The sequence below is a fragment of the Podarcis liolepis genome (genome assembly GCF_965112155.1).
Source record: "Podarcis liolepis genome assembly, chromosome: 14".
Classification (NCBI taxonomy): Eukaryota; Metazoa; Chordata; class Lepidosauria; order Squamata; family Lacertidae; genus Podarcis; species Podarcis liolepis.
Genome location: NC_139569.1, coordinates 16,928,330 through 16,950,813, shown reverse-complemented (window position 1 = coordinate 16,950,813; position 22,484 = coordinate 16,928,330). Strand labels below are relative to the sequence as shown.

At 46.6% G+C, this 22,484-nt stretch overlaps 2 protein-coding genes across 3 annotated transcripts; both read left to right on the top strand.

The window, feature by feature from the left end:
* Positions 1-4,679: 4,679 nt before the first annotated feature.
* LOC310692962 (uncharacterized protein) lies at positions 4,680-10,101 on the top strand. The gene is made up of 7 exons (XM_083474571.1): positions 4,680-4,818; positions 5,197-5,305; positions 5,733-5,853; positions 6,519-6,608; positions 7,221-7,307; positions 7,631-7,741; positions 10,017-10,101. The coding sequence occupies exons 1-7, from the start codon at positions 4,766-4,768 to the stop codon at positions 10,082-10,084; spliced, it is 639 nt and encodes a 212-aa protein (XP_083330697.1). The 5' UTR covers positions 4,680-4,765; the 3' UTR covers positions 10,085-10,101.
* Positions 10,102-12,032: 1,931 nt separating this feature from the next.
* Positions 12,033-21,497, top strand: IGFALS (insulin like growth factor binding protein acid labile subunit). 2 transcript variants are annotated; one of them, XM_083474346.1, is made up of 2 exons: positions 12,033-12,344; positions 19,581-21,497. In XM_083474346.1, exon 2 carries the CDS (start codon positions 19,775-19,777, stop codon positions 21,374-21,376), a length of 1,602 nt encoding a protein of 533 aa, XP_083330472.1. In that variant the 5' UTR covers positions 12,033-12,344; positions 19,581-19,774; the 3' UTR covers positions 21,377-21,497. The 2 variants fall into 2 exon arrangements, with proteins under 2 accessions (XP_083330472.1, XP_083330471.1); XM_083474345.1 differs by lacking the exon at positions 12,033-12,344 and adding an exon at positions 14,630-18,343.
* The last annotated feature ends 987 nt before the right edge of the window (positions 21,498-22,484 follow it).

The window sequence follows — 22,484 nt, the reverse complement described above, 5'->3', positions numbered from 1 at the left end:
GCAGGGCCAGAATTCAAAGAGAAAATGAGTACATGCAAGAACCAGGCAGGAAAGCCTGCTGTCAAATAGGCAAGCCACCATTCAGTTTAACAGGCAGCTTGCCTTTTCAGCAATGACAGCTGATGCAAAGGAAGCTCTGTCTGCATGTGTAGTTCCCATTTGTGTGCATGTCTTTGGATCCTGACACTAGGACAAAGGGGCAAAGGCCATAATGACCTAGCGAGCTACTGGTTGCTTGTGGTATTGATGCAACAGCTTATATCATCAGGTTCATATGCTATAGCTGTGCTTCACAAACTTTCTGAAGTGGGGACCTACCTGTAAACTTTTAGAGCTTTTGTGGGCACCCACTTATAAACTAATTCCACCTTTTGTGCCCTACTTTCTCTCTGATTTTTCCAATCGTAAATTCAGTTCTCCACGTTTCCACATTGTTTGCGAATTTTCCCCACACCCTGCAAAAAAATTCATCAACATTTTAATGTGACCCCCCCCATGAACATGTTTGTATGCAGCTTTGCCTAATGAACTTTTTTTTTCAATTCAGTGCTCCCTAATAATGCATTTTTGAATGTTATTTTCATGAACACATTTTTATGCAGACTTTACCCTAATGAATGCATTTTTGTACACATGGCAGGAGAACTGTATTGCAAAATTCAGAGAAGTGCAAATTTCTTAGGATGGCTTAGTTTTGGTTCCTGTATTGCTTCAGAAAGTGTGAATTACATATATCTGGCCTTAAATGTGAAACAAATCCAATTTCTCCCCTTTTCCTACTTTTGACTCACAGTTTGAGAAGCACCTTGCTACAGCTAGTAAGCAACAGCTTATATCATCAGATTCATCTACTACCTTCCTTGGTTTAGAACGTGCCACAGTTAAGCCAGTTTATTTCTATGGTGCCTCAGATCTTTTTCTCATCATATTGCTACAAGTCTGACTGGGCTACTCTTGGTCAATTGACAGACTGCATGTAAATATTGCTGAAAATTGACAATATTGTGCGATGTTGCACTGCACAAATATATCATGCTTAGTGTGCTATCCAAGCCACTGGAGCATGTGCAATGAGGAACACCCCCCCCCAAACCAAATCCTTTCAGGTGTATGATAACCAGTGCAGAACTTTCTTCTACAAAATCATTAAGGGATCATGAAATGTTTGTAATAAAAGTATTTATTTTTTAGAGTAGGAATGCGTGATATTTTCTGTGCATTTCAGAATAGAGCTTTATTATAAAACATTTCTAAATAATGGTTTGCTTTTGATCATATGTTCTGAGATGTGCCGCCTATTGTACAATATTTACCACTTGTATGTGAACCTGGTATTTGTGAAAAGGGGTTATATATATATATTGTATATATATAAAGTTGCTTGGGTATCTTTTGTGCACTTGACAATTTTTTGTAACACAATATCTTTAAAATATCTTTATCTTTAACAGATGACTTGGTCCTGTGACTGTCACTGCTAGCGTAGTCTATTTCAGCGCAGATTCGCAATGTTTATAGAAGTGCTAAAGATGTCCTATTTGCTTCAGTTGCAGATACATTGCGTTCACATGTTTCTTTGTCCTGGTTTCTTTACTTTTGAGAGTGGCCCACTTATGGAAACTTGAGGATCTCCCTGCTTTGGCAGCTTTTGCCATCTGGAATGTATATTTTGGAGCCTCAATTGCTGTGCAAGCTGCTGTGGCAGAAATTCCATTTTCTCCTGTTGTGCGTAATACATTCTCACGAGTTAGTGCTGTGAAGCTGAAAGGTGGGAAAAGAATACATGTGGATCAGCCCAAGCCCCACTGACATCAAAGAATGCCAGAGAATTCTGACAAAAACAGAAATGGAATCAGAAATTGCCACTGTTCTCTTACTCATCCCGTGTCTGGAACGGAAATCCTTCCAGTGCATAGGATTGGTATTCCTTGTTGCTGTTTCAGTCCGGAAGGGACATATACTTGATTATACCCCAGTCCCCATTTGCATTTCCTTTACATTGAAATAATCAGGGTAAAATGACATACAGGCAACTCCCAATTTACGCGGGGGTTACGTTCCCCAGGCACAGTGTGTTTAAGTGAAATGGCGTATATTTGAAACACCGTTGACAAAGCCTGCACACACCCGGTTCTGCTCCTTTTTTGTGACTTTTGGGGTCACTTCTGGGTTCAACGCAATTGCGCACATATCAGGTTGCTGCCTGTTGTGACAATAATTTACGTAGTTTACCTAATTATGTAAATTAAGTAAGTTATGTAATTTTGCCCCAGCAGGTGTTGTTCTAGACAGAAGACGAATAGCAGTGGAGTGGAATGGAATGGATGGAATAGAAAACGATGCCTTCTTCCATCCCTACTGTTCTTGATTTAACTGTACATAGGCTGTCAGTGTAATCCCAAGTTAACTACTATTCCACATCTTTCTGGATGAGCAAACGCTATAATGAGGGGAGGCTAATTCATGGCAGTATTAAATGTCACATTTTGAAAATCAAAATGGAACTGCACTGTCATATTGATGAGAAATCATCATTGCCAGTTCCATTCCAACCTATCCCATGTTCCTTTCAAACAAGTACGCTGAACTAAGAAATTACAAAGATGATGTAAACTACGATTTCAGCCTGTATATTCCAGTTGAGGGGAAATCCATTTTTTCAGCTCAGAGAGACTTAACAAGCTTACTCAATGCTGCAACACATTTTGCAGTGTATTCAATGGGATAAAGTTGCGACAAATCTCAGCAGATATCTTATTTAACTGCATCTTGATGTTCGAAAGGCATTCTGCTCTGGTGTTGCCTGCAGCGCAGTGCAGACTGTGTATGAACTAATGTGTAAATTTTGGCTAAACATCTGGCAAATGCCATGACAATTACAAGGAGGGATTGAAAGTGCAGTGACCTGTAATGGTGACATGTATGTTTTTCTAATGAAACCAGGAAACCAGCATTTTTACATTTTAAGTTTAGCACATGATGCAATTTAAAAAGACCCAGAGCCTTAAACAAGTGACAATGGGAAGAACCAAAGTATTGCTACTTCTACTGCCAAGGAGCACACCCTTTAATTATAGGGGGGGGGGATTGCAAGTTCTCCATCATGCCCCCACCTCAAGTTTTCTCCATGGACATTTTTTGTTTTACATTGAAGATGTATATATTTTTGAAGTTGCTTTTGTTTTGGTGTCTAGCAATACAGATTCCTTTAGTTGGTTGTGAAACTGAGCTAATAAGTGCAAATCCCCACGTAAGGAGTGGCACGTCTCTTTCTTTATCTCATTGTATTGCTTGCGGTAGAAATCGTGCTTGGCATGATAGGTGTCTCTCTTCTTTTCATAGAAACAATTACGTCTTAGCATCTCACTTTATGGGGAAAAGGAGAAAACGGATACCAATTTGTACATGCCTCTTCATTTTAAATACTAGATTAAAGGGAAAAATAAACATATTATGGCAAGCAGAGCATCCTGTGGTGTGTTGCCTTTGTAAAAGAAACCAAGATGCCTTTGTATTTGCTGTTTGCACCCCTAAAATCAATTCCATATGTTGATTTTTTTTTGCCATGTTTTGCACATTGTACTGTATATACGTATTGCATACTGTATTTTTATATGTGTAGTACCTTCAAGCATAAATTTTGTACATAGTGGCAATATTGTAGCTAAGGAGAAGATGTTTATCTCGGCAATTTTGCAATTTGTGTGTCAAAATAAACAAGTTAATATATGTGGTTGTCATCTGTGGAACTTGCTTGGCAATACCCATCCCTTAAAATGTGGTTCAGGCGGATGTCGAGTCCCACCGACAAGGCAGACATGTTGGCTGCTCAAGCCGTGCATGTTGGAAGGTGGCGGGATCCAAGTCCTACAAAAGAGCAAGCAAAGACGAGTAAGAGGATTGAGAAACTGCCCTATGAGAAAAGATGTCCAGATGACTGTGAGGCTTTTCAGTTTAGAGGAAACGCGAGTAAAAGGAGACATGATAAAGGTGTATAAAAGGATACATGGTGTAGACTAAGTGAATAAACTTTTTCCCCTCCCTCGTAACATTTGAAGCTGAATGTTGGAAGAGACAAAATACTTCTTAATGCATAGTTAAACAATGGAGTTTGCTCCCACAGGAGGCAGTAATGGCCAACTTGGATATCTTTAAAAGAGGATCAGACAAATTCATGGAGGATGAGGCTATCAATGACTACGAGCTGGGATAGAAATGTTCGACTTTCATGGTCAGATGCATGATACCTCTGAATGCCAGTTGCTGGGGCTCAAACAGGGAGGGCTCTTGTGCCCTGCTTGTGGGCTCATCTGGTTGGCCTCTGTGAGAACAGGATGCTAGACTACATGGGCCACTGGCAGAAGACTTATATTATAATGAAATGGAGAGAATGGGAATAGATACAACTAGCATCACATGACTGGGAAAAAGGAGTCTGGAAAACTACTCCCCAGATATTCAGCTCCTGGCAGGATTTAACTTTCAGTCCAAGGCTCTCATGGGTTGCTTGTTTAAATTCATCAGATTCTGGTGGAATTTAGGGAGACAGAAGAAAATGGGAATATACCTGGCCTTATGGGAGCAGCTGCCTAAAAATAAATAAGGGGTTTCCACTAATCCCAATTTCAAGTCAAAGCCTATGCTGTTACCTCACCTGTTGACATCACAGAGATGCTTACATGGTCCAGGCATTTCTCTTTGTCTCCAGTGCTCCTGAGCTAAAGGGAGCGTGGGTGTCCTTGAGACAGAGGAGTTGCTTTTCGCGATGGAGGTGACTAGGTATCAGTTCTCCAGGTCAGCCAACAGTTCTGAGGAAAGGTAAATAGATAACCTTGGGGATGGAGTGAGGCAGGAAGGGGAGATGGAAAATCAAGGTATCATTCAATATTGATTGGTGGCAGCTAAAAGATGTGTCTTGCTCAAACTTCAAAAGTTGAAGGTAATTAAAATATGGGGTTTGGATGTAATGGGAAAGATGATACATTCTGTCAAAAGATGCTCCTTATGGAAGGGAACGGACTGCCACACCCATCATCCATGAACATTGGCCATGCTGGTTGAGGCTGATGGGAGTTATCTAGCAGCATCCCTAAAGGAGAGGGACCCAATATTCCCTGTATTCACAGCTGCAAATCTCGTGAAGCGTGTTTTATTTGGGAATCTGATACATTCACCAACCAACTGCTTTTGTTTCAGGGTCCTTGCTCACTACAGCGAGGTGTCGTTATTGCTGGAAGGGCGGTCGGATTTTCCAGAAGAGCTGAAAGGCACCAAAAAGGGAATGTTGTACCTCACCCAGTACAAAGTAAGAGGGCTTGAGGGGTGAGGCAGGCTGGCCATAATATAATAAGAGAGCTCATAGCACCTCCCTCGCCGTCGGTAGGTGAACCTCTGACATCGCCTTGAGCTTGGGAATCCCAGACCACAGCGTGAGGCACCCACCTCAGGCTGCTGGTTTTGGGTGTCATTGAAGCACAGAACGTTTTAATTATGGATGACTGAATGAATAGTTTATTGTTCTTTGGCCATGGAGGCCTATCACATAAACACCCTCACACTAATGCACACATCGCAAAGCACCTGTAAGCATCAAAATAAGTGGCCACACAATATATCCTCGCCCGTATTCTCCTTGCAGAAATGAAGAAGGGGCATTTTTTGAGCTGAGCCACCTTTAGTTCCTTGTAACACTCCTCACTGCTTTCTGAATGGCTTCTTGATTGCTTCCCTAGATGATCTTCCAGCACAAAGATAAGGGATCCACCATCATTCGTTTCCCGCTGCAGCTCCTAGGAGATTGTGTCCTAGAGGAAGAGTCGGGCTCCAAGCCCCAGCATATCAAAGGAACCCTAAGTATGTATCACCACCTTGAGTCTATCTGCTGCTGTGTGTGATAGTTCTCAAAATGAGAGAGAACTCCCTCTGATGGGTTGTTATAGGAACGGAGGAAGCTGCCATATACTGAATCAGACCACTGATCTATTTAGCTCAGAATTCTTCAACATCATTCATTGCAGGCCTTATTGTCTTTGCAAAGGTAGAATAATAGCTTTTTACCACTTTGGGAGAAAAAATATATGTTGGCGCAGATTACAACACAGGCGGCGCTGTGGTCTAAACCACTGAGCCTCTTGGTCTTGCCATTCAGAAGGTTGGCAGTTTGAATCTCTGCAATGGGGTGAGCTCCCTTTGCTGTGTCCCAGCTCCTGCCAACCTAGCAGTTCGAAAGAACGCCAGTGCAAGTAGATAAATAGGTACTGCTGCAGCAGGAAGGTAAACGGCATATCCGTTTTCTCTGCTTTCCATCATGGTGTTGCATTGCACCAGAAGTGGTTTAGTCATGCTGGCCACATGACCCAGAAAAGCTGCCAGTGGACAAATGCTGGCTCCCTCGGCCTGAAAGCGAGATGAGCGCCACAACCCCATAGTTGCCTTTGACTGGACTTAACCATCCAGGGGTCCTTTACCCCTGGTATACAGCATGAGCCCAATGTCTTACTTTGGCCTTTTCTCCCTAGCATCCACCCAAGGGGTCCTTGTCTTCAAATTTACCTTCCAGTACGGAGCGTCTGATTGCCTAAACACAATAAAGGGTCTGATTGATGCAGGTGAGGAACTAGATTGAAAGGCCCTTCCTTTGTTGGATATCAAAGGCCCACTCCTTCCTCTCTGTCCCATTTAAAAGGCAGGGGCCACCAGCTGGAGAGAGCATTTGGCCAAAGGGCAGGGCAGTTTTATGTCAGGATGTGCCTTTAATTGGGAACTGGGTCCATTGCAACAGAGGTGCAGAACCTTTTGCAGCCTGAGCTTTCTTTCATTGGTTACTCCAAGTGCTACATTCCAGTGGTGGGTGGGGCAAGAGGGGGGAAGTGGGTGGAGCAATAGATGTGACTCTTAGCTTTGTAAAATAGTCCACAGTCCAGCCACGCAAATGTGAGAAATTATTATTTGTTATATCTGCTTTGATTTTTTTTTTAAATTGATTTTATCCTTGCTTTTTAAATCATGGTTCTTTGTGTCTGTGTATTTTAGTAATGATTTATATAGAATTGGACTTCTTGTACACTGCTTGGGGAATTGTTTAGCAAGGAGTTTATCAATTTTCTAAATGAAACAAAGGGGCATACAAAATGCATACAAGTGTTGCGTGTGTGCTTGTGAATCTATATATCTATATCAGACATGCTTTTCTCTCCCCCGCCTTTTTGCTAATCTAACAGACATACTGAGAGAAGGGACGAACCTCCAAGAATACCCCACTGCTTCCATCTATACCTATGCCTACCCCTCTGCACCCCGGGCAGCTCGTAAGTGCACCAATGGTCTCCTTTGGATAGTGGGTGCAAGTTGGCCTACTAAGGAAGCTCAGACTCCCGGCCTCTTAATGCGCAGCTGAAATGCAGATGGGCTCTCAACTGACTCTGTTATCAAAACCAGTGCTGTGCTAATGCTGCTGTTGCTGTTTAACTAGGGCTGGCAATGGTAGTTTGTTCAGGGCCCTGAGAGTTGCCGCGAGACCCCTGCTCCCCTCACAGAGCGGCAGCTCTTTCCTCCTTTAATTCATAGACTTTATATATGCTTTGTGTTCCTGATCCCAGTTTTCAATAGGTGCCTGTCCTTCTCTCCACAGGTTCTCTCAGCATGCTCCCCCTGTGGCCTCCCCCTTACCCTGGCCCACCCGACCTCCCCCCTCCCTATTCCGAAGTGGAAGGAACGTCTCCAAGAGGGAGCAGGGGCTCAGGTAAAATCAGCTGGCCCAGCGCTTGCTCCTGGCATCCATGGGCAGTTGCCGGGCAGGGCCCACCAGTCAGGGCTGAATTAAGACCTTTAGAGGCCCTAAGCACTTAAAAGATTTTGGTGCCCCCATATGTATCTAATTCAAAATAGGAAGGAAGGAAGGAAGGAAGGAAGGAAGGAAGGAAGGAAGGAAGGAAGGAAGGAATAGAAAATTAAGCTTTTGCTTAATGGTTAATCCAGCCCTGCCACCAGTATGAGCACTTATGCCAGGCCTTCCTTGTCAGGCTGCTGAATCTACAAGCCTCCATTTTAATTCCCTGCAAATGCTCCAATGTTGGCTGCTCCAGGGCATTGTGGGGAATTAAAATGGCAGCTCCTGGACATCCTTGAAGTACAGGGGCTGCCACACCACCAGTTCCTGGTAAGCCTAAGGAGCTCCACCAGGGGGCACTCTCAACCAAGAGCTGCCCTTGTAAAGCAGCATATCATAGGTCTGGGCTGGGGAGCCTGTGGTCCTCTAGAGCAGTGTTTTTCAACCTTTTTTGGGCAAAGGCACACTTGTTTCATGAAAAAAATCACGAGGCACACCACCATTAGAAAATGTTAAAAAAATTAAACTCTGTGCCTATATTGACTATATATAAAGTAATTCTCTTGAATAGGAATCAAATAAACACAAAGAAAGTATTTTATAATTACTTTATTATGAAATAGTAAGTAAACAGAAATATGAAAAATTATAAAATACTTTATTCAGTGTGCAACCTGAGCCTGTTTGGCTGAACACAAAGCTGATATTCTGGCTGGAATCGAAGAAAGACACACACGTAGCTCTTTGTCAACAGCTCTCAGTCTCTCTCTGTATTTAGTTTTTATAGCAATCATGCTTGAAAAGCTCATCTCACACAGATATGTAGTAGAAAATGGGAGCAATGTCAAAATAGCTTTGTTTGCCAGAAGGGGGAACTCCTTGGCAGTATCCAACCAAAAACTGTCCAAAGGTAGATCAGCAAATCTTAGCTTGAAACCACGATTTTGTCTCAGTTCAGTTAGTTCCTCCTGCTCCTGTAAAGTCATGTCCTTTCCACCAACTGATGCTGAGCTATAAGGGTCCCTAACCCAGTCAAGGCATTCAGTGGAGACTGAAGAGAAATAAAATGACAACTTCTCCGGTCCGCCTGGTGACTCGAGTCACGACGTCTTCTTCTCTTCGCTGCTGCGCACACTGCTTGGGCGGGAAGGAAGTTGGAAGATGATGTCCTACTGTGATAGGTCCAGGCTGGAGTCTGGACCAATCACAGCCGGACATCAGAAAAGTGGAGGGTGTCCCCCTGAGGAGCACCAATCGGCGCCCCTGCTGGCCGAGGGTGGGGTCAAAAACCCCACCCCATACCCAGGACACAGTCCGTCGCCTGCCTAGTGGGCGAAAATTTGAATATTTTTTTTAAAAAAAATATTTTCAATTTTTCCCACGGCACACCAGGCAACATCTCGCGGCACACTAGTGTGCCACGGAACAGTGGTTGAAAAACACTGCTCTAGAGGCCACTGGACTCCAGCTACCACCATCCCTGATTTCTGGCCATGCTAGCTAGGGCTGATGGAGTCCCAACATCACCCAGAAGGCCACAGGTTCTTCATCCCTGTCAACTGTGCTCTTGTCCTTCAACCTTGCCGCATCTTTGGTTCTGGAAATGTTCTTTGCCAGAACGTGAAATAGTTTATTAGAACTATGTAGAACAGGTCTTCTCTCGTTCAGTGACTTTCTCCCTCAGCTTCCAGCCCTGCTGCTTAACCTCCTAAACTAGATATAGGAGGTGCCCTTAAAGGTATACGCACATTTATCCTTACACCTGAAAATCATAGTTCTTCACTTGGCACAATATAACAGCAGAGTGACCAAGGAGGCTGCAGACTCCTCTCTGGCAATTTGAACATTTACATAGTTTGGCCAACCAAGTTGTGCAAACCAAGGCTGTGTACCATACATTTAAAACACCCCCCAAAGAATCATGGGAATGGTAGTTTAACCCCAATTAGATGCAATTCTCATCATCTTTGAAAAAACTACAGTTCCCAGGATTCCTTGTTGTGGGGAGGGAAATGCATTTTAAATGAACACAGGTCATGGTCAGGACTGGTCTGGCTGCTTTGAGCCATTCTGGGCCTAGAGGGCAGAACAGGATAGGAATTCAACGAAGGAATGAACTATTTTTTAAAAAAGTGGTGGAGGGGAGCATTGGATAATGTGGATATTTTCTCTCCCTCCCTCCCCACAGAAATCCATGGGGGCTGCTGTCACTGCAGAGGACAGAGGATCCAGGATCATGTAAACAGACAGGACTGAGGAACAAGTGCATAAATGTACTTTTCTTTAAAATTGTATTCGGTTTTTAATACTTTTATCTTTTCATTTCCTCTTCCAAGATTTCATGGTAGGCCAGTGATTCAGTTGGGCAAGCAACCAAGGGTTTCCAAACATAAGAACTTAAAAACAGAAGAATAGACATGCTAGATCAGGCCAGTGGCCCACCAAGTCTAGCATCCTGGTCTCCCTGCCAGATGCCCCCATGAGAAGCCCACAAGTGGGACCTGAGCACAACAGGATTCCCCCCTCAGTGATTCCCAGTTGCTCTGCCTCTGACAGTGGAGGGAGGACTATGGAGGCAAGCCCGGCAGTCATGACTTGGGCTTCATCCACCAAATCTTTGGATTTGTTTTATGGAATGTCTATGCTGCAGTGATTTGGAGCCTGTAAATATAAAGAAAGAATAACGCGAGGGCTGGCATAAAATAATAATAATAATAATAATAATAATAATAATAATAATAATAATAATAATAATAATTTATTATTTATACCCCGCCCATCTGGCTGGGTTTCCCCAGCCGCTCTGGGCGGCTTCCAAAAGAATATTAAAATACTGTGATACATCAAACATTAAAAGCTTCCCTAAACAGGGCTGCCTTCAGATGTCTTCTAAAAGTCTGGTAGTTGTTGTTCTCTTTGACATCTGATGGGAGGGCGTTCCAAACAAACAAACACCACAGCTTTATTTTGGAGAGTGACTCCAAAGTTTGCACAAGTGCCACACTCCCCTCTTATCTGTGACAGACCCAGCACCTCAGCTCTGTGTCCCTTTTTATACTTTGCATGCTGATTGCAGCATCTGGGCTTGATGAGGCGTGTGACCCTCACCTGTTCCAAGCCAAATCCAGCTGAAGAATCACACACCTTCTCCCAGAGCTAGTGAGCCCCACCTGGCTAGCTAGGGAGGTGGGTTGTGGGCCATTGGCTGCCTCAGCCTCCCTACACCTCAGAGCCTGCCATGTTTGTGGGGACAGGCACCTCTCCGGCTCTGGTGATGGGTCCTGCTGCTCTGGTTCCTGTGCACTGACCCCCAGCCCCTCATCATCCTCCATCACCCTGTGAGTACTGCAGCGAGGCCCCTCATCGGGTCTCTGCCATGGGAGCATATTCACCCAGTGCTTTTCCAGCTGCACTGGCTCCCGGTGGAGTACAGGGTCAGATTTAAGGTGCTGCTTTTGACCTTTAAAGCCCTTCACGGCCTGGGACCCTCATACCTACGGGACCGCCTTTCCCAGTATGCCCCACAGAGGATCTTAAGGTCCATAAATAGCAACACCCTAGAGGTCCCAGGCCCTAAGGAAGTTAGATTAGCCTCAACCAGAGCCAGGGCTTTTTTAACACTGGTTCCGGCCTGGTGGAACGCTCTGCCTCATGAGACCAGGGCCCTGCAGGCTCTGATTTCTTTCCGCAGGGCCTGTAAGACAGAGTTGTTCCGCCTGGCCTTTGGCTTGGAGTCCATTTGATTCCCTCCCCCTCTTTTTTCTTTTTTCCTTTCTCCTCCTGTGATGAGGCTGCATTTTAATGTTTCAATGTTTCAGTGTTGTATTTTAATCTTGTTTTTAAGTTGTATTCATTCAACTTGTTTTTATTATTGCTTGTTAGCCGCCCTGAGCCCGGCCTTGGCTGGGGAGGGCGGGGTATAAATAAAAATTATTATTATTATTACACCAACCTCTCCTTCCCCACCCCCAGCTTGCCTCAGTGTGTCCAAGCTGGGATCCTCTTCTTCATCTTCCTCCTCCCCATTGTCCTGCCAGTTCATAACACTTAGGAAAGTTTGCCTTTAAATGTGAACTGAATTCAGTTTCTCTCCCCTCCCCCACCCCTATGTGGTCCATGTGTGCAGACACAGTAGCAGATCCGGCAACAAAATGTTCCTTGTCTTTCACCCAGGGCCAGCACAGGGTGAGGCCACAACCTCAAGTGTGGTGTTCCTGAGGTGGTGTTCCTGAGGGCACCCTGCCTGCCTCCACCATTGATTTCACGAGATGCTGCCAAACCCACGTGGCATTTTGAGGAGCTTGTGAGATCTCGCCCCTCTCGCCTGAAGTGGCGAAACGGGATGCAGCGCCCCCGCTTCCACTGATAGGATGACAAGGCGCCACCTTCTTCTACCTTGTGCCTATGTTTGTTTGTGGAGTTGGCATTTGCATCCCCGGCCCAACGCTGGCCAGAAAGTTCAGGTAGTCACAAGGACGCCTGTTCTCGCCAAAAGTTGGCGTCTCCTCTTGCCAAGGTAAATTTTGCGTTGGACAATCATTATCTAATCTGATTGGAGTGCAACACATTCTGTTCATACAAACAATTTCTTAGAAGAAACTAACTGCAAGTTGCGTTATGAACGTCTAAAACGCTATGCATTCCTCACTTCCCCAATCAGGGTGAAGTTCTAGGGGTGGGTTTGCCTTGGCTTTTGAGGAGAGATCACTGGAGGCTTGTGGTGTTTTGTAAACAAAACAAATACAGTGGTACCTCGGGTTACATACGCTTCAGGTTACATACGCTACCGGTTACAGACTCCGCTAATCCAGAAATAGTACCTCGGGTCAAGAACTTTGCTTCAGGATGAGAACAGAAATCGTGCTCCGGCGGCGCGGCAGCAGCAGGAGGCCCCAGGTGCTTCAGGCTAAGAACAGTTTCAGGTTAAGAACGGACCTCCAGAATGAATTAAGTACTTAACCTGAGGTACCACTGTATTAGAAAATGTACAGGTGGAGAAGAACTGAAGGCAAGCAACATAAGCAGGCGGTAGACCCCTTGCTTCACATCAGATCTTCCCTGGGAGAGGCACACAACACCCACCTGAGGCTAGCTGGAAAGGTCTTCGCAGTACAGTGGTGCCTCGCAAGACGAAATTAATTTGTTCCGCAAGTTTTTTCTTCTTGCGAGTTTTTCGTCTTGTGAAGCACGGTTTCCCATAGGAATGTATTGAAAATCAATCAATGCGTTCCTATGGAGACCGTCCGGGGACAGAGGGGACCTGTTTTAAAGCAAGGGAAGGGGCGGAGGGGAGAAGATCGCTTCTCCCCGTTGCCGCCCCTTGGTTCAAAAGGGGTCCGGGGACAGAGGGGAAGGCATGCGTGCGCCTTCCCCTCTGTCCCCGGAGATTGTGGGGCTGGCAACGGGGAGAAGCGATCTTCTCCCCGCTGCCCCTTGCTTCAAAAGAGGTCTGGGGTGCGGGGGCAAGCTTCGTTTTGCGAAGCAAGCCCATAGGGAAATTCGTCTTGCGAAGCAACTCAAAAACGCAAAAACCTTTCGTCTCGCGAGTTTTTCGTCTCGCGAGGCATTCGTCTTGCGGGGCACCACTGTAGTTGCTCCCAGACTTTGTAATTCCCTTCCTAGAGAGGCTAGACTGGCTTCCTCCTCTTTGTCCTTCCACCGACAAGTGAAGACTATTGTATACCTGCAGGCTTTGGGGAACTGGAAAGGGCTTCAAATAGTGCTGCACTGTTTTTAATATCTGTTTTCCCCCTATTGCTTTAATTTTACTATAGTTTAATTACTTTTTGGCTTTTTTTGTTTGTTAGCTTTCTGTGTTTTATTCATGCTCATTTTAATTTTTTGTGAGTTTCCTGGAGTCCCAGTTCTGGGAGAAAGTTGGGATATAAAATAAATATAATAAAAGTAACAGTAGTCCATTAAGGCAAATGAGGTGCTGCCCCACCAAAATTCAGCCAGCCCCCACTTCCCTGCCTTCTTACTTACAACTAATCAGGGGAGGCTCTGCCTGTCATTGGCTCTCGCTCCACCCATTGGTCTCTCTACCTTTTGCCCTACCAATCCCAATGGGCACTACATCCGAGGATGCTTCCATCCTTTAGCTCACAGCTCTCTCTCTGTCTTGCTGTCACATCGCAGCTGCTTTGTCCATTACTTCACACATGCATTCCTACCTTCTCCAAACTCCAATGCCTTTTTTCATTTAAAGCCTCCCAGACTTATTTATCCTTATTCTGAGGTTGCTTTTGAGGGCAAAAACCAGTGTGGTGTAGCGGTTAGTGTGTTGGACCAGGACTTGGGAAACCAGAGCTCAGCTCCCCGGTCTGCCATGAAGCTCAATGGGTGATCTGGGGCCAGTCACCGTCTCTCAGCCTAGCCTGCTTCGCAGGGTTCTTGTGAGGATAAATTGAGGAGGAAGAGAACCATGCATGCCGCCTTGAGCTCCTGGGAGGAAATGTTGGGGTATCAATGCAATCCTTTGCTTGGCATCCGTCTGTCTCAGGAGACAATGGAGGAGAAGTCAAACTGTTGGCAGGTTGCAGCGCCTGCTGTGGTCGTAGAGACCGATGTAGGAGAGACATGTTTTGTTGCAGCTGGGGCAGACAAAGGCATCCAGTTGACCTGCGGCAGATGAGCGCCCATACCTTACGCCAATCAAGTTGAGCTTATAACTTGTTACTGCTGCCTCCTGCCTTGTTTTTGCTGAAGTTACCTCTCCAGGACACAAGCTCGGGCAGTGTGTATGGAGGTCTTGAGCTGCTTAGACGGCAATAAGGAAATATATATATTTTTTTGAATTTATATATTGCATTTCCTCCTCAAGGAACCCCGGGCAGCAAACAGGTACAATGATTAAAAACAAACAGAGTAGAAACATTCTAAAAAGTTTAAAACATTCTGAAAACAATAACAATTTTAAAAGAATCTATAAGCGGTTGCAGATTTTAAACATTCTAAAAGCAATTACATTTAAAAGCATTTTTCCAGGCAGTGATTATGAGGGGGTTGCCTGATCGGGATGGTTGAAATTTCTCAAGAGTAAACAGAGAGAGTTTTGACCAATGATGGCTGCTGAAGCCTTCAGTGCCAAAAAGCTGTGTTGGGTTGAAAACTGCTGGAAGTCTGTTTCCCAGAAATGCGCATCATTAAAATGTGCTGTCAGGAAATGTTGGCTACCCAGCAAAACAACAAACAGAACCCTGCTCCGCCTTGGAACAGATTCAGTCAATTCCTGTGTTCTTTCATCTGGGAAAGGTAGCAAAACTGTTATTTCTTAACACTCTCATTCCTACCTTAATTCAGGTGTTCTTTTGGGATGCAGATGAACTTGTGTGTCACATTTGAGGGAGTAGAAATGAGAGAACGGGCCTTTTCTACAAAGGCTTCCCCTGCTACAATTAGGGAGTGCATTCCCAGGATGCTTTGGGGGAAGAAGCCATGACAGTTTACAGTGGTATGATACTGCTTTAAATCTATAGTCCAAATGAGGCCAATATCATGCTCTGGTCTGACACTGGCTAAGAGAAAGAGGTAACAATGGTCAGATGTTGCAGGACCTCGGATAGCTCCAGGTGAGCAAGACTGGGGCCTCTTCACCCTCACCCGCTTGTAGAGAACTTCAGAGCCTTAAAGGGCTGAACCCTGTGGCCAGGTACTCCTCCTCTGTTCTGCAGCCTCTTGCCTGGTGTGCTCGCTGTGCTGTTGGACCTGTGATGTGCTGCGGGAGGCACCTCAATCCTCAGGCTCAGGGGAAGGTTCCTGCGAGGGTCCAGGTTCTGGTGGTCTGCGAGGTTCTCCTGGGTGCTCCCATCCAACAACCTCAGGTGCAGTGGGTCTCCTGATCCTCAGCAGGTCAATTAAGAGATCCAGCTTCTTAGCTGCTACATCTACAGCAGTGCTTTTCAAACTCTGGTCATAAGCTGTTGGACTACAACTCCCATCATCCCTAGCTGGCAGGACAAATGGTCAGGGATGATGGGAGTTTTAAAGGGAGCTTTAAAGAGATGGGGCTGATAATGTTATGTCTAGCGTTTCTACCCTGTATTTTAGCTAGAAAAGCTGGCAAAGTAGCTTAAAAAGGTCTATGACTGGATTGTAGCCTACCGTACAAAAAGTAGAATCGGATCCATTTTCTGCTCACTTTTTGTTCTGGCTCTGACCACCACAGCCATGCGGCCCCCAGAAAGCTTCCTATGAAGGAATGCGGCCCTTGCAGTGAATAGGATGCCTGGCCTCTGCTATAAAGGATCCAGGCATTTGTCCCATTTGAAAAACACTTTCCAACATACATGTGTGTGGGTGTTCTTAGTATGAGCACCCATGGTTTTCTTTTTTGTCATTCCTAACGAAATTCCAGCTTCTGTTTTTTCTTGGCTCGAAGGTCTCTGCTGAGTCAGGTCTTTTTTTAGAGCTTTGGCTGATTACGACTTGTGTCAATATTTACTTAGCGCCTGTCCGATTGTGTGCCTTTCCCATTTCTCCTTTTTGATCTATAATTTCCAAGAACAGAATGCTAAAATAGAGCGTTCTGTGTCTGTGTGTCCATGTGTGTGTGTGTGCATTGGGGAGAATCTAAATTATATAGAGGAGAAATATAGGCAGTGTCTGCGTGTGTGTGAAGGGGTGAAAAGCCCAGTGCTCAGGACAAGGGTGTTCCCTGCATACCCATCTGCCTTTTCTCTTTGGGCTCCATTCTTTCCCAAATGTGTCCAAGCATTTTTCTCCAATCGGACAATGTTTAAAGAGCTTTATCCAAGCAAATAGAGAACACTGTGGTTCTATATCCTGGACTGGGCCTTGCTCTTCTTTGCCAGGCACTGCTCATTATCAACAAATAGTTTTGCCCCACCCCTGCAAATGCTTCAACCAGGGGAGGGGGAACTTTTTTTTCAGTCCAAGGGCCACATTCACTCAGGGGAAACCTTCTGGGAGCCACACTGATCACTATAGCACACAGAAAAGGACCATTGGCAAAGTCTCTTCAGTAGTGTAGACGGAGTCCAGAGGGGGGAAAAAAGAAATCTTGACAACTCTTTACTGAGCAAACTGAATGAAAACAGTGTATAATTTGATGAAAAAGGAACAGAGAGTGTTTTGTTTTTCTTAGCTCAGGCTTTACACATAGCTGGAAGGCATGCAACAGAAACATACAGAGGAAAAACTTCCTCAGAACTATGCAGCTAATCGGAACTCATGCTACCACAGTGAAGATCAAGCCACTCTCCGCCTGGTTGCCAAGCAACACCTCCACATACATCCTTGGTTGGCATGATTTAATATTAACAGAAACAACCCTTAAATTGCCTTTTGAATGGTCCCTACTGTTGGACTTCCATCAAGGACAAGTGGGGTTATGGCTTGGAATAAAGAGGAAGTTCCCTCCCCGCACAATGCCATTTTGAATAGGTGCAAGATTCTACACTAGGGTGTTTCTGTAGTTTGGATTTAACACAGACCTCCTCTCTTCACCCTGGGACTTGCAGCTTCCAAATGGGAAGCTAAGCTACAGTTCCCAACACTCTTTGCAGAGCGCAGGTCCCCCTATCAGCAGACAGCATTCTTGGGTAGCTTCTAGGTCCCAAGTGGCAGTGACACCTGCCCTGGGATGGACAAAGGGACTCGAGTCAAATGGCTGAATCTGGGAGCTGCCCACCATGTCAGCTTTCCGCAGTCCTCCTCCTCCTGGTGTAGCATGGCTCCAGGATGTGGTAGAGAAACCAGTTTCAGCCTGAGGATACTGGAAGGCTGCTCAAAAAGGAGCATGGCTCTCAAGGTGAAAAGGTTCCCCCACCTTTACCGCAAGTTTGCAGCTTGGTGCTGGAGGTCTCACCTGAATTCTCGGCCAAGAAGCAATGGTTAGCCTCCAGTTTGGGAAACTCTAGCTTCTTCACAGATCTAGCTCCAACCGTAAGCAAAACAGACAGGCCCCCTTCATGAAAGGGCCATAGCCCAGTGCTTTGTTTGCAGAAGGTCCCATGTTCAAACCCCAGCATCTCCAAGGAAGAACTAGGAGGTGGCAGAATTGGGGGCAGGAGGGAAGGCCTCTGTCTTGGAACGCTACAACCAGTCAGATTAGATAACACAGTGTTAGATGGTCCCATAGTGTGACACCTCCTTCTATCCTCCCTATAGATTGGGTCATCAGGGTAATTCCTCTGTGCATTGCGAGTGCTGGCCATCAAGGAGAGCCAAAGGCCCATCTAGTGGCCAGTCACATGCTTCTGGGAATCCTACAATCGGAGCGTGAGGGCAATAGCCCTATCCTGTTTTAGTGTCGCAGCAAGGGCTAAAATCCAGGCTGTGTCACCAATGCAAACCTAGTGGTATTCCTAAACCGGTGACGGACTGGTTAAAAGCAGCCTGTCCGTAGACTGCTGGACAAGCGTCAAGGCGGTTGCTGCTGTATTGCTACATTAGCAGCAGGCGGGGAAATGCAAAGAGCAGAACTTGCCTGAGGTGGCTGGGCGGACCTTTGCCTCCCCAGACGTTCACCAGCAAGCATGAGGATGAACAAAGGTAAGGGGAGAATGTTGTGTTTTCCAACAATTCCTTTCTGTGTGTTTTGTTAGAGCTGTGCAAGGCAAGTTTCCGAATGAGTGCAAGTCAGCCTCCCTGCCGCCTCCTCCTCCTCCCCAACTTGGAAGAGCAGGTGGGCTGTTGGGATGAGCGAGAGGATCACAACGATTGAGGGGCTCGAGGGGTGTCTGTAACAATCTGGGGCTTTTTAGTTTGGCAGACAAAGTAAGGAACGGTATGAGAAAGGTGTACAAAATGTTTTGTGGTGTGGAGAAAATAGAGAGAGAAAATATTTTCTGCCTCTCTCGTAATGCTAGAATTCGGGAACGTTCAGCGGAGTTGAGCGGTTGGGAGGTTCAGACAGACAAAGTCCTTCTTTGCACAGCACACAGACTGTGAAATTTGCTCCTACAGGATGCAGGGATGGCCAGCAAATTGGATGGCTTTAAAAGAAGAGTAGACAAATTTATGGAGGAGATGGCTGTCACTGGCTGCTATAGGAGGAAGTATGTCTCTGAGTGCTAGTTGCTGGAAATCAGAAAGAGAGCAAGCGAGAGCAGGAAGGAGAGCGCTTTTGTGCTCAGGTTCTGCTTTGGGGCTTCCGATAGGGGTTTCGTTGACCCCTAGACTAGATGGATGCTGGACTAGGTGGGCCTTACTTCTGATCTGGAAGGGCTCTTCTTCTTTCCTTATGACTGGTCATCCTAACACAGAGAGAAATTGCAGCTGGTGACCTAAGGATAGAAGGAGCTCTCTCTTCGAGGTGAACCTCATAGGCCTTTGGCTCTGAATCACCTGTATTCAGATATTGTGATATGCCCACAAGAACGTAAGAAAATCCCTTCTGGATCTGACCCAAGACCCATCTAGTCCAGTTTCCTGTTCTCATGGTTGCCAACCAGATTCCTAAGGGAAGCCTCCAAGCAGACCTGAGGGTAGCAGCCGTCTCCCCACTTTAGATTCCCAGCAGCTGGCATTCAGAGGCACCAGGTTGGCCCAAGGCATTTTGGCACCTGAGGCAAATCACAACATGCCACTCCCCACCAGAGAAGAAGGGGTGAGTGAAGATCTACACCTGGGGAAATCAAATCACCTAATGGCTGAAATGAGAATCAAAGGATGTTGCTGGAGGGAAAGAAACCACACCCAGGGCTGTCCAAGGATTTTTGGGGGTGTTACACCAGCACAGCTTGTTTTCCCCCTGGTTTGAGAGCTTCTGTCATTGTCTGTCCCACAGGATCAGTGTTGGCGTTGACTCTCATTTGGCTGTTGGCAGCGAGGTCTCAGCCCCTCGAAGCGGGGGCCACCAACGAACAGGCCAGCCCCGAAAAGCAGAAGTGTCCCAGCCTGTGTGGTTGCAGTTACGACGAGCGCAATGATGAGCTGAGTGTCTACTGCAGCTTGCGAAACCTGACCAGCCTTCCCGAAGACATGCCCAGGGCTGTGAGGATGTTGTGGCTGGAGGGAAACAATTTCACTTCCTTGCCAGCCCTTGCTTTCAGGAACCTCTCCAGCCTGGAATTCCTCAACCTTCAGGGCAGCCACCTGTCAAGCATCGAGCAGCATGCCTTCCACGGCTTGGAGGAACTCTACTCCTTGCTCCTCCAACACAACCGGCTGAAGTCGCTGGCGCCCAACATCTTCCTCCATCTGCAGAACCTGGTTTCCCTACATCTCAACAACAACCAGTTTAGCAAGATTGAGGAAGGTGTGTTTGCCGGGCTCTCCAATCTCTGGTACTTGAACCTCGGATGGAACTCCCTGGTGGTCCTGCCGGACAAAGTGTTTCACGATCTACCCAACTTGCGAGAACTGATCCTGGCTGGGAACAAGCTCCACTATCTCCAGCACCAGCTCTTCTACAGCCTCAGTGAGTTGAAAGAGCTGGATCTGAGTGGGAATTCCCTGAAGGGCATCAAGGGCAACATCTTCACGAAGCTGCAGAAGCTACAGAAGCTTTACCTCAGCCAGAACCAAATCAACGCCATCGCCCCACGGGCTTTCATGGGCATGAAGTCTCTGCGATGGTTGGACTTGTCCCACAACCGCCTCACCATGCTTTTTGAAGACACGTTTGCGGGCCTTTCAAGCCTGCATGTGTTGCGCCTCTCCAACAATTCCATTGCCAGTTTGAGGCCAAGGACCTTCAAAGACCTCCAGTACTTGGAGGAGCTGCAGCTGGGGAATAACAAGCTCAGAAGCCTGCCGGAAAGGGCCTTTGACAAGCTGAGTCAACTGGAGGTTCTGACGCTCAACAACAACCATATCCAAGAGATCAGGGCTGGGGCTTTCCTTGGTCTTTCCAACATGGCAGTGATGAACCTCTCTGGGAACTGCCTCAAGACCCTCCCAGATTTTACCTTCAGGGGACTCAGCCAGCTGAACAGCCTCCATTTGGAAAACAGCTGCCTCAGCAGGATAAAGCCACAGATGTTCTCTGACCTTTCCAGTCTCCGGAGGCTCTTCTTGAGACACAACGCCATCTCAGAAATGGAGGACCACAGCCTGAGCGATTTGCACGAGCTCCTTGATCTGGACCTCAGGCACAACCAGCTGAGCAGCCTCTCTCCAAACCAGTTTTCAGGCCTCCGGAACTTAGAATACCTCCTCCTGTCCTCCAACCAACTGCTAGACATCTCTCCTGAAGCCTTCACTCCACTTCTGCGCCTCTCCTGGCTTGACCTCTCCAGCAACTGTTTACAGGCCCTGGAGAGTGACATCTTCCGCTCCTTCCCCAGGCTGGGATATCTGAACATCGGGAACAATTCGCTCAGAACCTTCTCGGTGGATTGGCTGAGCCCTTCGCTCGTCCAACTGTGGCTGGAAGGGAACAAGTGGCAATGCAACTGCTCACTGAAAGGACTTAGAAACTTTGCCCTGCAGCACCCCAGTGTTGTCTTGCGGTACACCCAGTCCATCACAGAAGGAGATGCTCCTGTATATACTTACAACAACATCACTTGCCTTAGCCCCGGGGAGGTAGCAGGACTTGATCTTCGGGACATCCAAGACACCCATTTTGCTGATTGCTAAATACTGGTACTTTTTACTTGGTTTCCCCTGCTCCACCCCCCACAAAAAACGCTTTCTGTATAGCTGGTGTCAGCATGCTCTCCTGGACCCCATGATTTGACTAAATGCTTCTCTTGCAGGGGTGGCCCTCAGCCTGATTTTGTATCGCCCTTGGGCCTTTGCAAGCAATCAATTAAGACTCCTGGCAAGAGAGGACCCTCCTTCCAGTGACCCTCTCTTCCAGAGAGCCAGTGTGGTGTAGTGGTTAAGAGCGGTGGAGTCGTAATCTGGGGAACCGGGTTCGCGTCTCCGCTCCTCCACATGCAGCTGCTGGGTGACCTTGGGCCAGTCACACTTCTTTGAAGTCTCTCAGCCCCACTCACCTCACAGAGTGTTTGTTGTGGGGGAGGAAGGGAAAGGAGAATGTTGGCCGCTTTGAGACTCCTTAAAGGGAGTGAAAGGCGGGATATCAAATCCAAACTCTTCTTCTTCCACTGGTGGGAAGAGAAGAGAGGGAGGTGACAGAAAGAAAGAAGGGAAGGCGGCCCTCAACAGAAAAAGGTTGCTCAATGCTCATCCCTGATCTATTGGGAAAGGGGGGTGGATGGTCCCACCTCTGTGCCTTTCAACACCCCCTTTCCACTTACTTTCTGGACGTGCTATCCCCTGGAAGGGGCAGCCTGTGGGGTGGGTGGGAAGATTTTCATAAGGTTTCCATTTCAGCAGGCAGTCCCAGGGGTGGGTGGGTGTGCTTCCTCCCCCAACACTATTAGGACAGTTACAGGTAGGTAGCCGTGTTGGTCTGCCATAGCCGAAACAAAATAAAAAAATTCCTTCCAGTCTCTAAGGTGCTACTGGAAGGATTTTTTAAAATTTTGTTTCAACTATTAGGACATTTACCCTCCTCTGGCACCTTCAGAACTGCACTCCTGACCACAAGAGCCTGACGCAATGTACCTGACATGCTCAATTCCAAGTCGAGCAACCAAACAGGGGCTCGGCAGATGCAGGAAACGCCACAATGTGGCAGGTGCTCCATGTGGCAATATATACCCATCAGGCTGGGCACCAGCTGGTGGCACCCTTGGGCAATTGCCGGGGCCCTGAGGTCTTAACAGGACCCACCTCT

Coding starts and splice junctions, on each gene's coding strand:
- LOC310692962 (XM_083474571.1), top strand. CDS start 4,766: ATGGAGGTGACTAGGTATCAGTTCTCCAGGTCAGCCAACAGTTCTGAG. Junction 4,819..5,196: donor GCCAACAGTTCTGAGGAAAG/GTAAATAGATAA, acceptor CTTTTGTTTCAG/GGTCCTTGCTCACTACAGCG. Junction 6,609..7,220: donor AAAGGGTCTGATTGATGCAG/GTGAGGAACTAG, acceptor CTAATCTAACAG/ACATACTGAGAGAAGGGACG.